At 49.9% G+C, this 19,002-nt stretch overlaps 4 protein-coding genes across 5 annotated transcripts; all 4 read left to right on the top strand.

Moving 5' to 3' along the window:
* Positions 1 to 636: 636 nt before the first annotated feature.
* On the top strand, positions 637 to 2,443 carry pard6gb (par-6 family cell polarity regulator gamma b). Its single transcript, XM_076017129.1, has one exon. The coding sequence runs from the start codon at positions 772 to 774 to the stop codon at positions 1,846 to 1,848; it is 1,077 nt and encodes a 358-aa protein (XP_075873244.1). The 5' UTR covers positions 637 to 771; the 3' UTR covers positions 1,849 to 2,443.
* A 1,251-nt stretch (positions 2,444 to 3,694) lies between these two features.
* On the top strand, positions 3,695 to 7,426 carry bloc1s4 (biogenesis of lysosomal organelles complex-1, subunit 4, cappuccino). Its single transcript, XM_076017130.1, has 5 exons — positions 3,695 to 4,191; positions 5,341 to 5,412; positions 5,503 to 5,604; positions 6,317 to 6,451; positions 7,030 to 7,426. Exons 1-5 carry the CDS (start codon positions 3,844 to 3,846, stop codon positions 7,126 to 7,128), a joined length of 756 nt encoding a protein of 251 aa, XP_075873245.1. The 5' UTR covers positions 3,695 to 3,843; the 3' UTR covers positions 7,129 to 7,426.
* Positions 7,427 to 9,351: 1,925 nt separating this feature from the next.
* Positions 9,352 to 12,611, top strand: rrm2b (ribonucleotide reductase M2 b). The gene is made up of 9 exons (XM_076017112.1): positions 9,352 to 9,546; positions 10,448 to 10,612; positions 10,690 to 10,806; positions 10,930 to 11,063; positions 11,456 to 11,550; positions 11,641 to 11,774; positions 11,877 to 11,981; positions 12,082 to 12,195; positions 12,409 to 12,611. The coding sequence occupies exons 1-9, from the start codon at positions 9,484 to 9,486 to the stop codon at positions 12,559 to 12,561; spliced, it is 1,080 nt and encodes a 359-aa protein (XP_075873227.1). The 5' UTR covers positions 9,352 to 9,483; the 3' UTR covers positions 12,562 to 12,611.
* A 173-nt stretch (positions 12,612 to 12,784) lies between these two features.
* mtdha (metadherin a) lies at positions 12,785 to 17,972 on the top strand. Of its 2 annotated transcripts, XM_076017111.1 has the most exons (13): positions 12,786 to 13,400; positions 14,063 to 14,134; positions 14,195 to 14,233; positions 14,348 to 14,459; positions 14,535 to 14,693; positions 14,831 to 14,881; positions 15,042 to 15,218; positions 16,106 to 16,183; positions 16,315 to 16,386; positions 16,490 to 16,611; positions 16,694 to 16,812; positions 16,897 to 16,979; positions 17,092 to 17,972. In XM_076017111.1, exons 1-13 carry the CDS (start codon positions 13,014 to 13,016, stop codon positions 17,157 to 17,159), a joined length of 1,539 nt encoding a protein of 512 aa, XP_075873226.1. In that variant the 5' UTR covers positions 12,786 to 13,013; the 3' UTR covers positions 17,160 to 17,972. The 2 variants fall into 2 exon arrangements, with proteins under 2 accessions (XP_075873225.1, XP_075873226.1); XM_076017110.1 differs by having other exon boundaries at positions 12,785 to 13,400; positions 14,063 to 14,233.
* Positions 17,973 to 19,002: the final 1,030 nt, after the last annotated feature.

The raw sequence follows: 19,002 nt of genomic DNA, 5'->3' as shown, positions 1-19,002 counted from the left end.
TTTCAGTTGCTTTTCAAGGAATCCATCGCTGGAGAATAAACTTCCCTCCGTGTGTTTGTCTGCGCCAGCTCGACGGAGAGTCATGTGACTTTGACCCTTTCAAAAACCAAGAATAGAAGGAATTTCTGTCCCAGGCACACGGCAACCACAGCCTCGTGTTGTGCTGGGATTTCTGTCTCACTGCGACGCTTCAGAGAAGTGTCGCAGTTGTCACTGTAGTGGGTTTGTGTGTGTGGCTGTTTCACGGGGGTTCCCATGGTCATGGAAAAGCCGGAAAAGCCGTGGAATTTGCCGATGGCTTTTTCCAGGCCTGGAAAAGTCACGGAATTTAAAATAAAAAAATGCGAAACGTTTTGTAGAAATCCTGCGATCTGTGCTCAGCGGACCCGCAGCGGGGTTCTGGTCTCTCTGACAGCGCTACCACTCTGTCAACCTCCATTCATATTAAACTGAAGACCAATGCCAGTGCTGTGTGTCTGTGTGTTGAGTGTTTTAACACTTGTTAAAAGGCTCACACGACGTCATTTAAACCGAAAAGAATCTTTTCCCGGTTGCGGTGAGGTCTTGGAAAAGTCAGGTGGGAATGAGTGGGATTCCTGCTTTTCTAACACTTCCCGTTTCCCCCCCCCCCCTCTTTCTCCTTCTTCCGGACCTGCAGAGGAGGTCGACTACGCCAGCTATGGGACCAACACGCTGACGCGCAAGAAGAAGGCGGTGGTGGCGCTGCGCAACAACGACGTCAACCGCAAGCGGCCGCACATCCGCATCGGGATGCCGCAGGACTTCCGGCCCGTCTCCTCCATCATCGACGTGGACATCCTGCCCGAGTCGCACCGCCGCGTCCGCCTCTACCGCCACGGCTCCGACAAGCCGCTGGGCTTCTACATCCGCGACGGCACCAGCGTGCGGGTGACGGCCCACGGCCTGGAGAAGGTGCCCGGCATCTTCATCTCCCGGCTGGTGCCGGGCGGCCTGGCCGAGAGCACGGGCCTGCTGGCCGTCAACGACGAGGTGCTGGAGGTGAACGGCATCGAGGTGTCGGGGAAGTCTCTGGACCAGGTGACGGACATGATGATCGCCAACAGCCACAACCTCATCGTGACGGTCAAGCCGGTCAACCAGCGCAACAACGTGGTGCGCGGCAGCCGCATCTCGGGCAGCTCGGGCCAGTCGTCCGACAGCAGCGGCTCGGCGGGCTACCCGGCGCTGTCGGTGGCGTCGGTGGCGGCGGCGGCGGCGGCGGCGGGCGTCCCGTCGGGCGCCCACGGCTACCAGGACGAGCTGGAGAGCGACGAGGAGACGGACATCGTCATCGAGAGCAGCATCAAGCGGCCGTCGCAGAGGTCCAACACCTCGCTGGCGTCCAGCGCCTCCCGCGCTGCTGCTGCTCATCACCACCAGCAGCAGCAGCAGCAGCAGCAGCAGCAGCAGCAGCTGACCCCTGCCGCGACCCCGGGCCCAACCGCGTCCCCCAGCCCCCCTCTCCCGCGCCCCCTCTCGGTGGTCTCCACCGCCTCTTTCCACTCCCAGCCGAGCCTCAACGGAGGCTCCTCCCACCACCAGCAGCACCACCAGCAGCAGCACCACAGCAGCCTCAGCTACCAGCTGCACAGGGACCTGAGCCTCCAGCACCACCACCAGCAGCACCACCACCACCAGCAGCACCACCACCACCAGCAGCAGCAGCAGCACCGCGCGACCCCCCCGCACCACAGCAGCAACCCTGCCCTGCGCCACAGCAACGGCAGCCTGCACAAAATCCTCAGCTCCATGAAAACGGACCCTCGTCACAGCCTGGCTCTGCCCCGTGGAGGGGTGGAGGAGGACGGCACCGTCATCACCCTATAATACCAGCAGGCAGGCACAGCAGCGGAACACAGACTCAACTGGAAACTGGAATGGGTTTCATTTTGTTGGAGGCCAATTTCTATTTTCCTTATAACTGCGACAAGACCAAGTTACAAGACAGGGAACAAGGAAAAAAGCGTGTCTATGTGTGTGTGTGTGTGCGTCTGTGTGTGCGTCTGTGTGTGCGTCTGTGTTTCATGTCATTTTTTTAAAGTCGTCTTTCATAAAAAGATGTGTGTGTGTGTGTGTATTAAGCGACAGGCGAACAAAGCGGTTTTTGGTTGTTGTTTTTTTGGCTTGCCAGGTCTAACGTGCGGACGCCGCCCACAGTCTAATTAATCTTTCTTGCTTAGTGACCACTTGGATGGACATTGCTGTCATTCTTATCATGGGGGACCAACATGGGGGTTGTTTGTGCTTGTTTTTAAAGAGTAAATCTATATTTCTTATATTCTGATGAATGCTGTGTAGAGTATGATTCCTTCTCTTCTTCTTCTTCTTCTTCTTCTTCTTCTTCTTTTAATTTTAAATGGGTGTTTTATTCATTGACTTCATTGAATCCTTGTATCTGTTCCAAATAAATTATTATGACTCATGTTTTTTTGCAAAGGAACTTTGTGATGTTCATTCCCTGCGAGGGACACTGGAGGTTCCAACGTGCACTTGATGAAGCTGTCTGTTACTTGAACGTTAACAGACAGCTGATTGACCAGCTACTGCAGTTTGGCCGTGGAGTTGTAATGTTTTGTGCAAATTGTTAACATGAATGATTTATTATCAAACGGGCCAGTTTGCCATTTCCATGGTCATTTTGCATTGCCTGCTACTGCTGTCAAAATGATCCACACATTGATTCAATGTCGATATTGAACATCGATACTCGACAACAGACACACAACCTACTGTCTGCCTGTTCCTCTCTGAGCGAGTACGAGCAGGGCTGGTCTCACACTCACACTGGCTGGAGACTCAACAGTCTGGAGAGCGACTGGAACGTCTCAAGGTTGAATTCCAGCCTCTTTTTATTCCCGGTCCAACCTCCCCTTCATCGTCAGGAATTCAACAGGGACGTGCGGCGGGAATGCCGCTCGCTGTGACCCGGGGTCAGCAGGTCATCGTGCAGCAGCCGAGTCCTCTCACCTCTCTGCTAATTAATGTCTGACTCCTGCGTTTATTCAACAGGGACGGCCCGGCAGTCAGCCTCTCGACAGGCACTCGCTGCTGCCCCCCCCTTCCTTTGTGTTGAGGACACAGCAGTTAACATGCATGCCACAGAAGAAGAGATTGCTATCAGGAAATAGATCTACTATGTGAGACAATACTAAAAAAAAATACATTTCGTATTAACCAGTAGGACTCTGTGTCTATAACTCAGTGGCCGCCTGCTGTCTTTCTTCATCAAAAAGTCAAATTCCTATCACGTTGGGGGGACCGTCGTTATTGCAGCAAGTCCGGCTGCCATCTGCTGGCCGAGTTTGCAATTGCATGGTATAATTCTAAAGCCAGTCCATCCGTGTTTGTCACCTGTCACAAAAATCTCTTTTGGACGAAGAGCAAAATCCACATGTAAGGTCGTGTTGCGCCATCAGCAGGTGAGAACGCGAATCTGCCCAGAGGCTTCGGTGACGTCATGTTGACACTCTCGATGTAGAAACATCCGGAAGCAGAAACCCTCCGGTATGATTGCGTTTCGTAATCAACGACAGCGAACGTGAACAGCCGGGGTACATACAATGCAGTACACGCTCAATTATTACGTTCATTTGTCTGCAATATGCATTTTTACCACTAGATGCTTATAGGCTCAGCGAGCCGCCGGGTGTCACTATGAACGTTACGCTAATTCCTGACCCTCTTGAGCCACCGTCGGCTGCACGGCACACACGTGACCTGGTCAGTTGACGGGCCAAAACAACGGCCGTTCGATCGGCTGGAAGGAAGCAAACACAAACACACACACACACACACACACACACACACACACACACAGGCGACATGGAGCAGCACCGAGTGGACAGGGTGGGCCTTCTGTCCCCGCTGGAGGAGTCCAGCGCGGAGATCAGCCGAGACAGCGGCATTGTCTCCCAGAGTGCCAGCAGTTTGTCCATGGTGAGCGAGATCCTCAGCAGCGGCACCGTGTCGCAGAGCCCCAGCTTCGGCGGCGCCGCTAACGGCGTCTCCCGAAGCCCGAGCCTCAATGTGGCGGCGGCGGCGGCGGGGGCGGCAGCGGGAGCAGCGGAGCCCGGCACGTCCGAGGAGCGCCTGACGGAGCAGGATGAAGAAGCCCTGGCACACGCAGCTCACAGCTACTCCGCCTACATCAGGGCCACCGCTGGAGAAGAGGTGCGTGGCGCTGCCGTTGAAATCACACAGTGTTGCTACCTTGCTAGTTAGCTAGCTGGCTAGTTAGCCAAAACACCGAGCTGTGACAGCGGGAGGAGGTGGAACACCTCGCGACACCTGGGCGGCTACTACCTTGTAATAAATGGCTCATAAATTATCCCCCCTTCCAAGTAATAAACTGTGTGTGTGATCGAAGAGGTGGGTAGAATGTAGAAGTTCTCAACGAACCGTTTGAACGCTGCATGCTTTGGTTTTGCAGTTCCTCTTCCAGTTTGGGGGCTGTCACTCACTGACCGTCAGGGTCGTAGAGTTTATTGTGTGTGTGTTTGTTTGTTTGTTTGTTTGTTTGTTTCGGGCTGATGTGACATTACTTCACTTAAAAAAAGACGAATTTTAAAAATGACACGCATTAACCCTTTTTGTATGCACTATAGTGCAGCAACAAGCTTCCGACATGTACGCATGTAAAGTTAGCTACGTTTACTTTGACTTTATTAAATGCTTGGACAGCTCTTCAAAGCTTTTCTTTAAAAAAAAACAAAAAACAAAATGTAAATTAGAAGAAGAATTCCTCAGTTGTGGTTTCAATGACTGAGTTGGTTAGACACACACACACACACACACACACTACTGAATGTATTAACACAGCTGAAGTCTCTGTTTAGGGCACAGTGGACACAAGGCTTTAGGGTGGTTTGTTTTTGTGTTCTTTTTATTCCCCCCCTCCCCCAGGTCACATGAGTCCCGGTCATGTGCTGAATTAAGTTAAGCCTCTTAGCCAAACTCAGCACATTAATGAAATGCTGGCTTCACAAAGCTGACGCGGTCCAAAGTTTCCTCTGCACAGTGGCAGGTGAGGTGCGTCAGGAGAAGCCACTGTGTGTTTTCTCCTGAAGCTGCGTTGGTGACGGCTGACTGGACGGATCGCCGTCACTCCTTCACCAATGAAAGACAGCCGTGCTGCCTCAGTCACCAGACAGAGGTCTCTGTGTTGCTGCTGAGCCCATTTAAAAGCCCTGTCAGTGAATTCCAGATTGAACTGCTGGTTTGGACTCGTGAGCGCAACGCATGAAACCGTTTCTGCCTCTGATTCATGGTTTTGTTATTTTCTAGAATGTGTGTTCACTGCTGTGCACTTCTTCTCCTCAGATCCTGTGTTTGGAGAAGAGCCTGGAGGAAATGCTGACGAGAGTCGATGAGTTTGTGGGAATGTTGGACATGGTAAGCCGAGTTCACCTGAGCTCCTGTACGACGGATGACCCACGTTGGTGTTGCCCTCTGAGCGTGCGCTCCCCTCTTCCGCCCCGACAGATTCGCACTGACACCTCCCAGATAGTGAACGACAACCTACCTCAGATCCAGCAGAAGTCCGACGAGATGAGACAGATATACCGACGGATCGATAAGTTAGAGGTGAGAGATGATATGAGCTCTGCGGGGTCCATGGGAGAGCTGCTTTTGGTACGCACGCTTTTTCCATCGACCGACCAAAATGGATTGCAGACGTCACAAGCAGTTTAATCCCCGTAAAGTTAAAAAAAAATAAATAAAAAACTCTTTGAAAGGGTTTTGAATTGTGTAAACTCTTGTTAATGACACAGAATGTACAGGGACTACCCAAACAATGAGAATATGCAGTAAAAGTTGTTGTATTTTGGCAATTTAACATCAAAGATGAAAGCAACACATTTTTATTGAGCCATTCCAGGCAAACTGACATCTCACCCACAAACTCAGAACATTATTATAAAATTTGAGTTTGTTTTTTTTTAAGCTGCTAGACCTGATCAGCAAGATGCAAAGAAATAAAAACTTGAACTATATTGATTTGCATATTATTCCTTTCTATAATATGTCACATTCACCTTTTAAGCAGAAATACAGCAACCTGTTCAGGATATTCTAGTTGTCTGGGTAGTACTGTATATATCACATTTAACCTAGCATTGGTGATGTAGCCTGGTATCATTTTCAGTTTGTGTGTTGATTCCGAGGTTTGTGGCAGATAAACGGTTTCGCTTCCTGTTGGTGTCTTGCTTATTAACCTGCAGAATGATAACGATTTTCTGGGTAGCCGCTGTACTTCTGAATCTGCCTGGCGGTAACTTCACGCTTGCACCTGCAGACCTTTGTGAAGATGGTGGGAGGCAACGTGACTGCGATGGAGGAGCAGGTCACGCAGGCAGAGGGCGAACAGGGAACGCTACCCAGCGCCTTCAAGAAGATCTTCCGCAACATGAGCGTGCCAAGCTTCCTAAATGTCAGTGCTCTCTTTTCCATACGTGTCCATTTGTGACGTCTCTTCCATAACCACTGGATAATCGTGTGAATCTATAATCATTAGGGATGTTAACAGTTAATCCATTGTCGATTAATGATCGATTAAAGAAAATGAGTCGCAATGAATTGAACATTTTTTTTACATGGGTTTTTTTGTTGTTAGATGGTGTAGTGTGTACACCTGTATTCCTAGAACAAGTTCCTTTTAAACAACTTTTTAATTTAAATGTGACTCATTAGAAGCCAGCTTGCAGTCAGAGGATCAGTGTTTGGGCTGTTTTCACCGTTCTCTAATGTAGACATTGCTCACAGTGGACCCTCCACATTATTGAAGGGTTAAATAAAGTCTTCCTTACACATTGTTCATTGTGAAGTGTAGATGAGGTCAGTCAACTGACGATTGATGAATGAATCGATCTGATAACAATAATAATAATAATAATAATGACAATAATACAGCCAGTTTGTCCATCGAAGGTGTAGGATCCTGCTCTGCAGTTGTTGTTTTCCCACTGCCAGACGATCACCAGGATTCACTGTACGTCTGCTCCCTGTCAGAAACCAGCCAGCCCGAGGAGAGCGGCGCCGCGGCCGCAGCAAGACGTCCCCGGCGTCTTCCGCACGGACGACTATTTTGCATCGCAGGCGGAACAATGACCCGAGGAGACCGTCCAGCAGACAGCCCGGTTCTAACCTCAGAGGCCCGTCGAGGGGAGGGGGGGGGTGAGGGGGGGAGCGTGGAGACTTTAAACCGCCTGCCGTCCGCTGAGGGAGGATCCACGGACGCCGAGGCCTCGACGAAGCAATAACAGCCTTTTTCCGAACGAGTCGCTGGGAATGGAGTGCATGAAGACGTCTCTTTGCTTTCTGTCTCTTTTATTCCGTCGCTGTCGTTTCCCAGGCAGCAGCGGGAGCACTGAACTGTAGCAGCGATGAAGCAAATGATTTTTTTTTTTTTTTAAGTGCCTGAATTGGTCTTATTTGTGTCTGTCTTGTACAACAAAACCCAGAGCGGACGAACAAAGTGGTTGTAGTGTTCTGGTGGGCCGCCGGACCGCTGGAGCCGCTGGAGCCGCTGGGATGGTCTCACTGTCTCACTGCAGCAGGTGCTTTTTTATGTAGGAGTCACATTCCCGTTCTCTGCTGTTTCTAAAAGACCTGCATGCTGTTATGAACCGGTCCCCGTTCCTCACACGTCATCACACCGCCCACCAAGCAATACTCATCTCCTGGGGTCGAGTATTCAACGTCTTCCATATCAGATATCAACTTTACTGCTGGCCTTCTGTCCCTGGGTATGGAGGACCGTTGGCTCTTTGATACTGGGGGGGGGGGGGGGGGGGGGGGGGGGGGGGGCTCCACAGTTGTTGGCACTTTTTCAATAAAAAAGCACAGTGTACCAGAGTGGTCTGATTTTATTAGGAAGCTGATCATAGTTTGTGAGGTGACTGCTGAATAGGTGGAATGTTTCTGGTGTGTTTATTGGACACATGCGTCTGGGGAAGAGTCAATGTCAATGTCAGTGAAGGTCAGTGTAGATCAACTACGTTCTAAATGCAATAATTCCACAGGAGGATGCAGCGATGTGATGTGAGCAACGTCTCGCTTCATGTCGGGGGAAAAAGTAGAGAAATCCGTTGCAGTAAACTTCTGTTTGTTGCTGCTGTACACACCGGTGAGTAATTAACACACTTTATATATTCCAGGTCCCCTAGCGCTAAGCCTGATGGGAGTTGAAGTTCTAGGTTGCTTCTTATGGACAACTCAAGTAATAGAAAATATCAATTGCTTTTATTAAATACTACACAATGAATTCAATTCCTTCTAGCTGTGAATAACAACCGTTGACTCTGGAAATATCGTAAACATTATATCACTATCACCATAAATGAACTTAATGAACTGTAACAAAAGTTACAACAGTCGAAAGAGTCGCAGGCTGATTGCATGGACCTTCTGGCTCTCACTAAGCAGGGAATTCCATTCTTTCCCACCTGTGCAAACCTCACAGTAACAGTGTGGGACCTCCGACGCCACAACTTCCCTCAGCAGTTTGAATATTTTGTTGCGAGAGCAGTCATGCAGAGAGGTTCCCAGCTGTTTGTGGAGAATGGAGAACACCTTGGCGGGGGTTTCAAGCGTGCGCTAGCTTCCTGTTGTTGCAACGACCAAGACTGCTTGGACTGTTGACAGTTCAGTTGGAATCTGGCAAGACAAGTTTGCAATGAATGACAACACTGAGAGCTAAAGCTGTGTTTCATGGTGTTTCATGGTGTTTCCAGTGTATCTGGTGGCGTGCTCCCATTCCCTCCTTTGGACTGAGGACTCTGAACTCTCCATAGGTGTGAATGCCTGTTTGTCTCTCTGTCAGCCTGGTTGCTTGACCAGCAGCAACCTTCAGACACTGCGGCTGTATGGGAGTGTCTGATTGAGAGTGATGGGAAATCGAAGCCCCTGGCAGGGATTGTCTTCTTGAAGAGTCGCAGAAACGTCCTAACGGTGTGAAATGATACAACTGAAGAGTCCTTTTGAAGCTTTTACCATGGTAAACTAAAATGCAGAACTTGAGAAAGCCGAGTTCTGCATTTTATTTGTTGTCATAATGCAATTTGGCTTGAAGTCGGAGCTTAGGAAGTTTCTGGCAGATGTGTTTAAAAGATATATATATATATTTTTTTTTTATTTCGACGTCACTCACATCATTAGAATGGTCTTTACTGTACTTTGGTCACTTCATTCCTCTACTCTTTAAGTCTGTGTGAAGACGGGGAGTAGTGTTGGTGCTGAGGAGTGCCGCTATCAGCGTGTTGACACGCCGCTTTTCATACATTTTGTAACACAGCAGTTTCCCTACATGGCCGCTAGGGGTGCAACGCCACCAACTGGGATCTGGGCGAGTTTAAATGTCCATGGCTTGACTTGATAACGAGGCTGCGACTCGCTCGGAACCACGCAAGGACGCGGTCCTGGTCTCAGGGTGAAACCTAATGACACGGGGGGTCTGAGTCGAAGATGACCTCCGAGGGGATGGACTTGGTGGATATCAGTCGACAGTCGGACTTTGTGAAAGACTCGGTAAGCACGCGCACTGCTGTTAGCTGCGTTATCCAACCAACGGGTGCCGACAACTTGCTCCATCTCGGTCGTGAAATACCCGTCACGTTTTTACCGTCCGTCACATGTTCTGATTTGACAGTGAGCGTCCAAGCCTTCGAGGCTCGGCGGTTTATTATTTATTTTTTTCACAACGGCAAACTGTCGAGGTTAAAGCGTGAAAAGCGAGCTGCTTTTCCAACGTTAGCTAACTGGTGGAAGGTGGTGACGTTCTTAAAGGAAACGCAACCGTGTTTATGTATAAATGTCGCCTAACGTTATCAACCCTCCTGTGTAAAGTGGCCAATCAAATGCTGGCAGTGGAAAATAATCTTTATATCTCCATTATAATTCCGATAGACGCAAGTTGTCGTTTTTGTTTTTACTTGTATTCCAGGTACTACGAGCGAGTGCGCATGCGCATAGCATCCAAACTGATAAACCAAAACTGATATGTATGTATGTATGTTTTGATTTTTTTTTAGGGGGGAAAAAAGCCAAGTCCAGAAAAAATAATCTAGAAGTTTTTTTATTAGTTTGGTGTTGATGGATGTTAGACAAACACAATTTGTGAGCACCATGTTTAGTCTGGGTCAGTCCTGTGTGTGCAGTTATATGTCTCTGGCTGGTATGTGTGCAATAGTGTAGGCATAGTTATATGCCTGAGTGTTTATGGACTTTTTATGTCAATTGTTTATGTATCAATTGTGTTTTTTTATGTCAGCTGTTGTATTGTTGGGGACTACGGATGAGATTTAGCAGCAGTGCAAAGTCCAGGCATGTTTACAGTGACTACTGGTGTACTCCCAGTGTTTAGCAATCAGCACTGTCCTGTCTAAATAAATTCATCAATAGATTTTTTTTTTTTTTTTTTGCATGGCAGCACATCTGCAAAGGCAAAGCTCCAGACCGCCACAATGGTTCCGATGTGGACGACGAGCCTTTGCTGCGTGAAAACCCAAGACGCTTCGTCATCTTCCCCATCCAGTACCCCGACATCTGGAAGATGTACAAGCAGGCGCAGGCCTCCTTCTGGACGGTGGAGGAGGTGACGCCACACGAGATGTGCATGTGTACTCGTTCAGAAATTATCCATTGCTCACTAAATCTGCCTCTCGTTCTCAGGTGGACTTGTCCAAAGACTTGGCCCACTGGGACCACCTGAAAGCTGAAGAGAAACACTTCATCTCACACATCTTGGCCTTCTTTGCAGCAAGCGACGGCATCGTCAACGAAAACCTGGTCAGAAGCGCACGAGTGTATTTTTTAAGAAAGATGCTTCAGTGTGATCTCGACGGCTGTAAAAACAGAAAAGAAAAGAAAAAAAAAAGTGAAGTTTCTGCTTAAAACAAACTGTCTCAACAGGTCCAGAGGTTCTGCCAGGAGGTCCAGCTCCCCGAGGCCCGCTCCTTCTACAGCTTCCAGGTGCTGATAGAGACGGTTCACTCTGAGATGTACAGCATGTTGATCAACACCTACATCAGGGACCTGAAGGAAAGGTTGGGACGCCTGTTGTTGTGTCTCGTGTTCTCAGCAGCTTTTGCTGCAGCGCCAGGACCGCAGAGGATTGTGCACCTTCTCCTCTGTGCCTTTGGAGCAGGTGCACAATCATGCCAGTGCAATCTCTCTCTGTGGATATCCAATATACTGAGGGAAATTCCTGCACCCGCTTATCTCGGTAATGTCATAACCGCTTGTGGTGATTTCTGTTGCGCTGCCTGTGCAGCTGTGCACTGCCAGACACAAAGTGTCTCCCTACGCACCTTCTTGGTTTGTTCCTAACCTGTTTTCCCTGTCCTGACAGTGACACGATGTTCACTTGACTGTCTGAAGGTGTGACACTGAAGGTCTCTTCTGTGTGATGAAGACCATCTCAATGTTTCTGCTCCAGGGACTACCTCTTCAATGCCATTCAGACCATGCCCTGTGTGAAGAGAAAAGCAGATTGGGCTCTTCAGTGGATAAATGACAGCAAATCTACTTTTGGTATGGAACATGAATGCATCCAGTGCGTCTCACTCAGAGCTGCCGTCCACTGAGTTCTTGTCTTCGGGCTTTTGCTCTTTTTGCTCTCAGGCGAGCGCCTTGTGGCGTTTGCTGCGGTGGAGGGCATCTTCTTCTCCGGCTCGTTCGCCTCCATCTATTGGCTGAAGAAGAGGGGTCTCATGCCTGGGCTGACCTACTCCAACGAGCTGATAAGCAGAGATGAGGTAAAGAAACCGCTGTTTGTGGCCCTGCCTCGGGTTTTTAACGTTCCTCCTTCTCCTCGATGCTTTATTCTGTTGTGTCATGGCTGTCGATTGCTCTCCTAGGGCCTGCACTGTAATTTTGCCTGCCTGATGTACAGCTACCTGGTGAAGAAGCCGTCTGAGGATCGTGTGAAGGACATCGTTACCAAAGCTGTTAGCATTGAGCAGGTTGGCAGACGTCCATGGAGAATTGCACGAGCTAAACTTATTTTAAACTTATTTTAATGCCGATCTCACGCAACAGATGTCAATGAATTTGCTGTTGCAGGAGTTTTTAACGGAGGCCTTGCCGGTGGATCTGATTGGGATGAACTGTTGCTTGATGAAGCGGTACATTGAGTTTGTTGCCGATCGCCTGCTCGCTGACCTCGGTCTGGCCAAGGTAAAGGTTTTAATTGACATCCAGTGTTCTTAATTGAGTCATATTGCAGTAACTTTGATAAGGCAGAGGCAGATGATTGTTGGGTCGTAGACAAAGAACAAATGTCTCACTATGGGATTCATAGTCTGAGCAAAACATGACCGGGGAAAAAAGACATTGTGACACTGTGAGGCTTCGTCAATCAATTGTTTTCTCGTCTGTTTTCCTCCTCAGGTGTATAAAGCTGAAAATCCATTTGACTTCATGGAATCTATTTCACTTGAAGGGAAGACCAACTTCTTCGAGAAACGGGTCGCAGAGTACCAGCGTTTCGGAATCATGTCCAACACCATGGACTGCGAGTTCACCCTGGATGCAGACTTCTAAAAAAAAGAATCACATTTTGTTACAACTATTTATTTATTTAAGATTTTAAATCCAAGTTTAAGGTAACAAATGGGAAGCAACGTGCATGTTACATCGTACGAGACATTTCTTCACCGCCGACTTCCATGTTTATGGTCGTTATTACCGTCAGTTTTAGTTGGTTATTTTCATTTTTGTTACATTTTAGCGGGGGTTTTAAAATAAAATGAAATAAAATAAAATAAAAAAAAGTCTCATGTTGTCGAGCCGTGTTGTGACTAATGACGCCAGACAGAACAAACGCGCTCAGCCAATGGGGTTGACAGGACCGAACGCCCACAACAAAGCAGCGCATTTGCTTTGATTTCTCCCCAAAGGTCAGATTATATTAGCCACTCCTTCGTTACCAAACCAACCGATGCCGGTGGGTAATGAGAGCTAAGTGTTAGCATCGGCGCTGTCTTTTGGAAAACATGGCTGGGGACCTGCGAGGCTTCGCGCTGCAAAAGGCGGAACTGCTGTGCGGCCGCCTGAGGGAGATGCTGTCTTCCGGACAGGGCTACCTCCGGACTCAGTTCGGCGTGGATTTGGGTCTGGAGCCCGAGCTGTACCCGACGTGGGTCGTCCTGTCAACGGCCGCGGTCGGTCTGCTGCTGCTGCTGCTGTTCGCCGTGTCGTGGGCCGCCGTCTGCGGCGCTCTGCTCGCCGGGAAACGGCGTCGGTCGCCGGCCGACCGCGACGTCTGCGAGCCCGCTGTCAAGGCCACTTTGAGCAAAAGCGCCAAGGCGGAGGAGCAGCAGCAGCAGCAGCAGCAGCAGCAGCCGCCGAAGAAGAAGAGCAAGAAGAAAGCGGCTGATAAGGTACCGTTCACAATGGTTCGATCGAAACCAGTGCGTCTATTCATTGTTGTGCCGAGGACAACGACAACCTTGTTATCCGGATAGCGCCTGCTAGCTTTTAGCCATCAAAGCATTTTTCTTTGTCTTTGTGTGTGTGCGCGCGCGCGCGCGCGTGTGTCTTTTCTTTTTTATGCTATTGTACATCGTTTGTTTGCCGTGGACAGTTCATACGAACGCGAGTGTTGACGTTTCGTGGGCGCTTTGTTGACACAGCCAGACGCGAAGCTAACGGGAGACCGCGCGCGCCACTAGCCGAGCGACTCGCGCTTGTAAGGCGCTTTGCTAGCTAGCTGTTTACAAAGGGAGCAACGCCATCTGCGTCCCACAATCAAACTGTCACAAGAAGAAAAAGCCACCGAGATGCATTTATGCCGTTGGTCCAGTTGAGCGGGACCAAGTATGTACATACTGGATGGCTGAGGTGAGGAATGCCATTCATTCCGACTCGTGCTTATCGCCAAACGAAAATGAAAGTGTAAAGCTCCTGTTAAAAGAGTCGTCAGTACGACATTAATTGGAGTTTATATACACGACTGGTTGTTAAACTTTTTAGACTCCACTGATTTGCTAATAATTCTCATATTATTATACAGTATTTTTGATATTTGGTCTCCTCCCTGCAGGGCGCTCAGCCCAATGGGCAGCCAGTGTCAATAGTTCAGGAAGAAGTTCAAGTGACCAAGGTCGACACCAAGGTCGACTCCAAGCCCGACTCCAAGCCTGCCTCCAAGCCCTCCTCCAAGCCCTCCTCCAAGCCCTCCTCCAAGCCCTCCCAACAAAGCAAAACTGAGAAGGTGAAGTCTTATTTACTATCTTAAGGAATCTTACTTACAACACACAGCCCAAAAATAAACTAATAATTCCCTGTCACTGTTTGCATCCAAATGACTTCTTCTGCTTGGACACAGGTGCAGGAGGTTCAGGCACCGGTGCAGCTAAAAAAGGACAAGAAGAAAGCCAGGACAGAGGTGAAACCTGTCCAGCTCATCATCACAGATGATGGGAAGGAGCCTGACGAAGGTCTGACTCTACACTCTACTGTTGAATTGAGTTTCAAACAGACCTTTTTATAAGAGCCGGTGTGCGTTCCGCCAGGTGCGTGGGAGACCAAAGTCAGTAACCGAGAGAAGAAGAAGCAGCAGCGGAGAAAAGACAAGGGCCCTGAGGACTCGGGGTGGGTTGAGGCCCCGAGGAGCCACCAGGAGGCGCCTGCAGGCCCAGTGAGTGCCGGCACCAAGAGGAACAGAAACCATGGTATTCACCCTCCAAATGTCCTGTGACTATTAGACTGGGAGATTGCATTTTGCAGTTCTTCTCTCAGACAAAGAGGCTCAAATAAAATAATCATTAATGATTCGATGACTTTTTCTTTTTCTTTTGTTACACTTCAGAATCCCTTCCCTCCAGAGCCACGGAAAAGGGGGTTGCAACGAGTGGAAAAGGTACTGATGGAGCTCTGAGATGGTCGCATCGTCTCATGACTTGCATGACGACCCCCCCACACACACACATACACACACACACACACACACACACACACACACACACACGCCTCTGGAGCCTCTCCAGGAACAGCACGTTCACCCCTCTGTGTGTTGGCAGGGTTGTCCGGCTGGAGGGAGGAGCTGTCGGTCAACAACGGTGGAGGCTGGACCGACGCGTCTCTGAAGACCTGCGGGCAGTTTGGCAACGGCGAGGGAACCAAGTGGAGCAGCGTCCACACGGCTGTGCACTACAGAGCTCCGCCCAAGCGTCAGTCCTGGGCCCAGGAGAGGCAAGGTAGCGCTGCCGTCTGTGCCACGCAACATTGTCATCACAACATCAGCGTGTGTTATATCGGCGCTCCCCAACACCCGGGCCACAGGCCGGTACCGGTCCCTGGGTCATTGGGTACCGAGCCGCACAGAAAGAATAACGAACTTCCGTTAGATTCAGTCCATGTTATTTATTATCTGAGTCTGAACTATTTTATTTTGGAAAACTCTCCATTACATCCATCAATGACTCAATGACTCAATGACTCAACTCCTGACGCGTGTCTCGGTCAATTGATGCGTTACGGCTCCATCAGACCCACGGGCCGGCAAGCTAGCGAGCAACATGAGTGAAAAGAAGCGTCTGGAAAGAGGAGGCAGAAGAGGAGGCCACAGCTTCCAAGGAACAGACAGCAGTGTTTAACAAACAGGAGTCCTGCTCCACTAACTTCACCTCCACACAACAAGTCCACTCTGCTTAACATGCGGTGAGCGGCGGCGCTCCAGTGAGGCAGTCAAACCTGCATTCAAAGAGCAGCAGCAGTGTATTGAGGGGGGCCGGGGGGGGGGCATGATGTTGTGCTGTTGCCACCGTGTTAACAGGACGCTGCTAAACTCGATTCACCGTCATCATTACATTTAGAAAGTAGCAGAGTTCTCCCTGAAAACACCGCCTCGCATTGAAGCGGCCGTGGTGGCGTCAGAAAGGTCGGAGGTCGCTGTGTCCAACAGTGTGGGAGCTCCTGTGTGGGCTGTAATGAGCAGCTTAGATAGCAGGTGACCACCTGGTGACTGACTGCCTGCTGTCCATTGCCAATGAATCAGCTGCAGTGACGTCAATGTTGTTCCTTTCTTCCTCACAACTAACGGCTGCTCTTCAAATGCAAATAAAGCTCTGCCTCGCTTCCGCAGCGTGGAGCGGCGTGGACGCCCACATCAAGACCGACCTCAACTCCGTCCCGCTGTCCATGCTGAGACGAAACCCCGCAGGTCGGTGTTCCGTCCCTCCGTCACTCCCGCCTTAAACTCCCACCTTAAACTCCCGTCCTAAACTCCCGTCTTAAACTCCCGTCTGACGTTCCTTTCACGCAACGTTCCAAAACATCTGGCGTCTCCCTCAGAGCCGGCGCCGAGCTCGGCGGAGCGGCAGTGGGCCAGCCAGCCCGACCCGGACGACGAGTGGTCCGGTTTCAGTGAGTCCGTCGCAGAATCCACCGAGACGTCAGCGCAGCTTGGATGGCTGTAAAACCATCACTTAACACTAACCTGTACGCGGTTGACGTGTGCGTTGTGCAGACGGGATGGCCGCAGGAGACTCCAGCTCCGACTGGAACGCCCCAGCAGAGCACTGGGGGAACTGCGAGGAGGGTTCTGCCGGGCCAGAGCCGCCAGCTCGGGGCCAGAGTGTCGCCAACAAGGTGAGGCTTTCAACATCTACTGAGCAAGAGGAAGTGAATGAGCTTTCTGAAATTTGGTTGGTCGTCTCTTTGCTGACCGAAGGCCTCAGATGACAAAGAGGACGTGGACGATCCCTGCGATGGTGCAGCAAAGTCCAAGAAGAGGAGGAAAAAGAAGAAGAAAGCGGAAGAGGAGGAGGGAGGAGCAGAATCTCAGGCAAGCTGTGGAATGATTGACCCGTCTGTCTCTTTCTGTCCGGCTTCACTCACACTGTGCATTCTTCTGTTGTCGTTACTCCAGCCCACGAGTGCGGCGGCGCCCCAGGAGCTTCTGGCGCCGTCCTCCAGAAAGCAGCAGAGTTCCATCATCGCGGCCTCTTCTTCTCACAGTGAGTGTGCTCCTTTCTGCTTGCGCCGTTGGCGGAGCAGAAGCAGCTGTGTGGTTGTGGTGGCAGGGGAGGCTCAGCTCTTCATCCCCTCTCCTCTTCACCCTGTGTGCAGAGAAGTCCCAGCCGGCGGCCGAGCCTCCCAAAGCAGCCCAGAAGAAAAAGGCCCGCAGGGAGACATGAAGTGCGGCCGCAGGTCCGCGTGGAGCTTATGCAAACGATGGTTGATTGTGTCACATGCAATAATTAACACGTACCGGAGTTTCTTTTCTGAGTTCCACAAACAGTTCATGGGTCTTTGGCTCGGTCGGCGTGTGACGGACGGCGCAGTGATTGGCGGTCCTGCGTGGACTGAACTCTCTGAACTAATTTGCACTAAATGCTTCTCTGCAGTTTCCTCAAGGTATTTATATTTTTTTATTCCAACTGTGGACTTGGTTTTTAATGGTTTCCCCCAATTTTACAAGTCAGGTTTTAATTTTATACATGACTATGAAGAAACATGTTTGGTTCTGATGGGTTTTTTCTTTTTGAAATTTTGATATATATATTTTTTTTGTGCTTTCCAAGATTTCTCTCTTTGCTGATGACCTAAATATGCTTCAGTGTTTGTGAATGGACTTAATGAAAAGGACCGGCGTCAGACTTCAGAATATCTTTCAGCTCCAAACTGACTTCCGTGAACATTTGAGTGAGAATGAAGAGTCGCTCGCCTCACCGGCAAATTAATGCAGAAAGAATCGTTGGACAATAACACCATTAAAATGAATGGAAAACAATATTTTAAATGAATGAATGATTAATTTAAGTTAGAATTTGAAACTTTAGTAGTGATTCCAAACCGACCTGCAGGCTGTACAGAAGTGTAGTCACCGGTATGAGACACTAGAGGGCGCTGTTTATGAGGTAAACTCATCAAGCTGTAGCATTTTTCCATGTCGTCCCTCTTGACTTTGTCATCCTGTGTCAGAGTCGTTGTGCTTTGGTGTTCGGAGACTCTGCGTCCCCTCTGCACTCTGTACAACTTTGTAAACACTTTTCTTCCATTTGTGTTTGTGCTTGAAAAAGTGTCATCATGTGTTCACATTGTAAGGGCTTTTTGCAGCTCTGTGACTGCACAGTGCAAAAAGGCTGCACGTGTTATTTAATCTCTCTCTCCCTCTCTCTCCCTCTCTTCCTCTTCCTCTCTCTCTGTCTCTCTCTCTCTCTCTTCCTCTCTCTCTGTCTCCCTCCCTCTCTCTCTCCCTCTCCCTCTCTCTGTCTCTCTCTCTCCCCCTCGCTCTCGCTCTCTCTCTCTCCCTATCTTCCTCTTCCTCTCTCTCTGTCTCTCTCTCTCTCTCTTCCTCTCTCTCTGTCTCCCTCTCTCTGTCTCTCTCTCTCTCTTCCTCTTCCTCTCTGTCTCTCTCTCCCTATCTTCCTCTCTCTGTCTCCCTCCCTCTCTCTCTCTCTCTCTCTCTCCTCCTCGCTCTCTGTCTCTCTCTCTCCCTCTCTCTGTCTCTCTCTCTCTCTCTCTCCTCCTCGCTCTCGCTCTCTCTGTCTCTCTCTCTCCCTCTCTCTCCCTCTCTTCCTCTCTCTCTGTCTCCCTCCCTCTCTCTCTCTCTCCCTCTCTCTCCCTCTCTTCCTCTTCCTCTTCCTCTCTCTCTGTCTCCCCCCCTCTCTCTCTCCCTCTCTCTCCCTCTCTTCCTCTTCCTCTCTCTCTGTCTCTCTCTCCCTCTCTTCCTCTTCCTCTCTCTCTGTCTCCCTCCCTCTCTCTCTCCCTCTCTCTCTCTCCCTCTCTTCCTCTTCCTCTCTCTCTGTCTCTCTCTCCCTCTCTTCCTCTTCCTCTCTCTCTGTCTCCCTCCCTCTCTCTCTCTCTCCCTCTCTCTCCCTCTCTTCCTCTTCCTCTCTCTCTGTCTCCCTCCCTCCCTCTCTCTCTCTCTCTCTCTCCCTCTCTCTGTCTCTCTCTCTCCCCCTCGCTCTCGCTCTCTCCCGCTCTCTGTACAACCTTATTTGTGGGATGTGTTTTTGATTTTTTTGGGTGGATTCT

This window comes from Nelusetta ayraudi, unplaced genomic scaffold (assembly GCF_046127955.1).
Source record: "Nelusetta ayraudi isolate G7.1 ecotype Tasmania unplaced genomic scaffold, CSIRO-AGI_Nayr_v1 ptg000260l, whole genome shotgun sequence".
Lineage (NCBI taxonomy): Eukaryota > Metazoa > Chordata > Actinopteri > Tetraodontiformes > Monacanthidae > Nelusetta > Nelusetta ayraudi.
This window is presented reverse-complemented; position numbering and strand designations above follow the sequence as displayed.

Excerpts from the sequence above, each read along its gene's own strand:
- pard6gb (XM_076017129.1), top strand. The coding sequence starts at position 772 with ATGCCGCAGGACTTCCGGCCCGTCTCCTCCATCATCGACGTGGACATC.
- bloc1s4 (XM_076017130.1), top strand. The coding sequence starts at position 3,844 with ATGGAGCAGCACCGAGTGGACAGGGTGGGCCTTCTGTCCCCGCTGGAG. Across the intron at positions 4,192-5,340 it reads GGGCCACCGCTGGAGAAGAG|ATCCTGTGTTTGGAGAAGAG; the intron begins GTGCGTGGCGCT and ends TCTTCTCCTCAG. Across the intron at positions 6,452-7,029 it reads GCGTGCCAAGCTTCCTAAAT|AAACCAGCCAGCCCGAGGAG; the intron begins GTCAGTGCTCTC and ends GCTCCCTGTCAG.
- rrm2b (XM_076017112.1), top strand. The coding sequence starts at position 9,484 with ATGACCTCCGAGGGGATGGACTTGGTGGATATCAGTCGACAGTCGGAC. Across the intron at positions 9,547-10,447 it reads CGGACTTTGTGAAAGACTCG|CACATCTGCAAAGGCAAAGC; the intron begins GTAAGCACGCGC and ends TTTGCATGGCAG. Across the intron at positions 11,982-12,081 it reads AAGCTGTTAGCATTGAGCAG|GAGTTTTTAACGGAGGCCTT; the intron begins GTTGGCAGACGT and ends TTGCTGTTGCAG.
- mtdha (XM_076017110.1), top strand. The coding sequence starts at position 13,014 with ATGGCTGGGGACCTGCGAGGCTTCGCGCTGCAAAAGGCGGAACTGCTG. Across the intron at positions 14,882-15,041 it reads GGTTGCAACGAGTGGAAAAG|GGTTGTCCGGCTGGAGGGAG; the intron begins GTACTGATGGAG and ends GTGTGTTGGCAG. Across the intron at positions 16,387-16,489 it reads CGACGAGTGGTCCGGTTTCA|ACGGGATGGCCGCAGGAGAC; the intron begins GTGAGTCCGTCG and ends TGCGTTGTGCAG.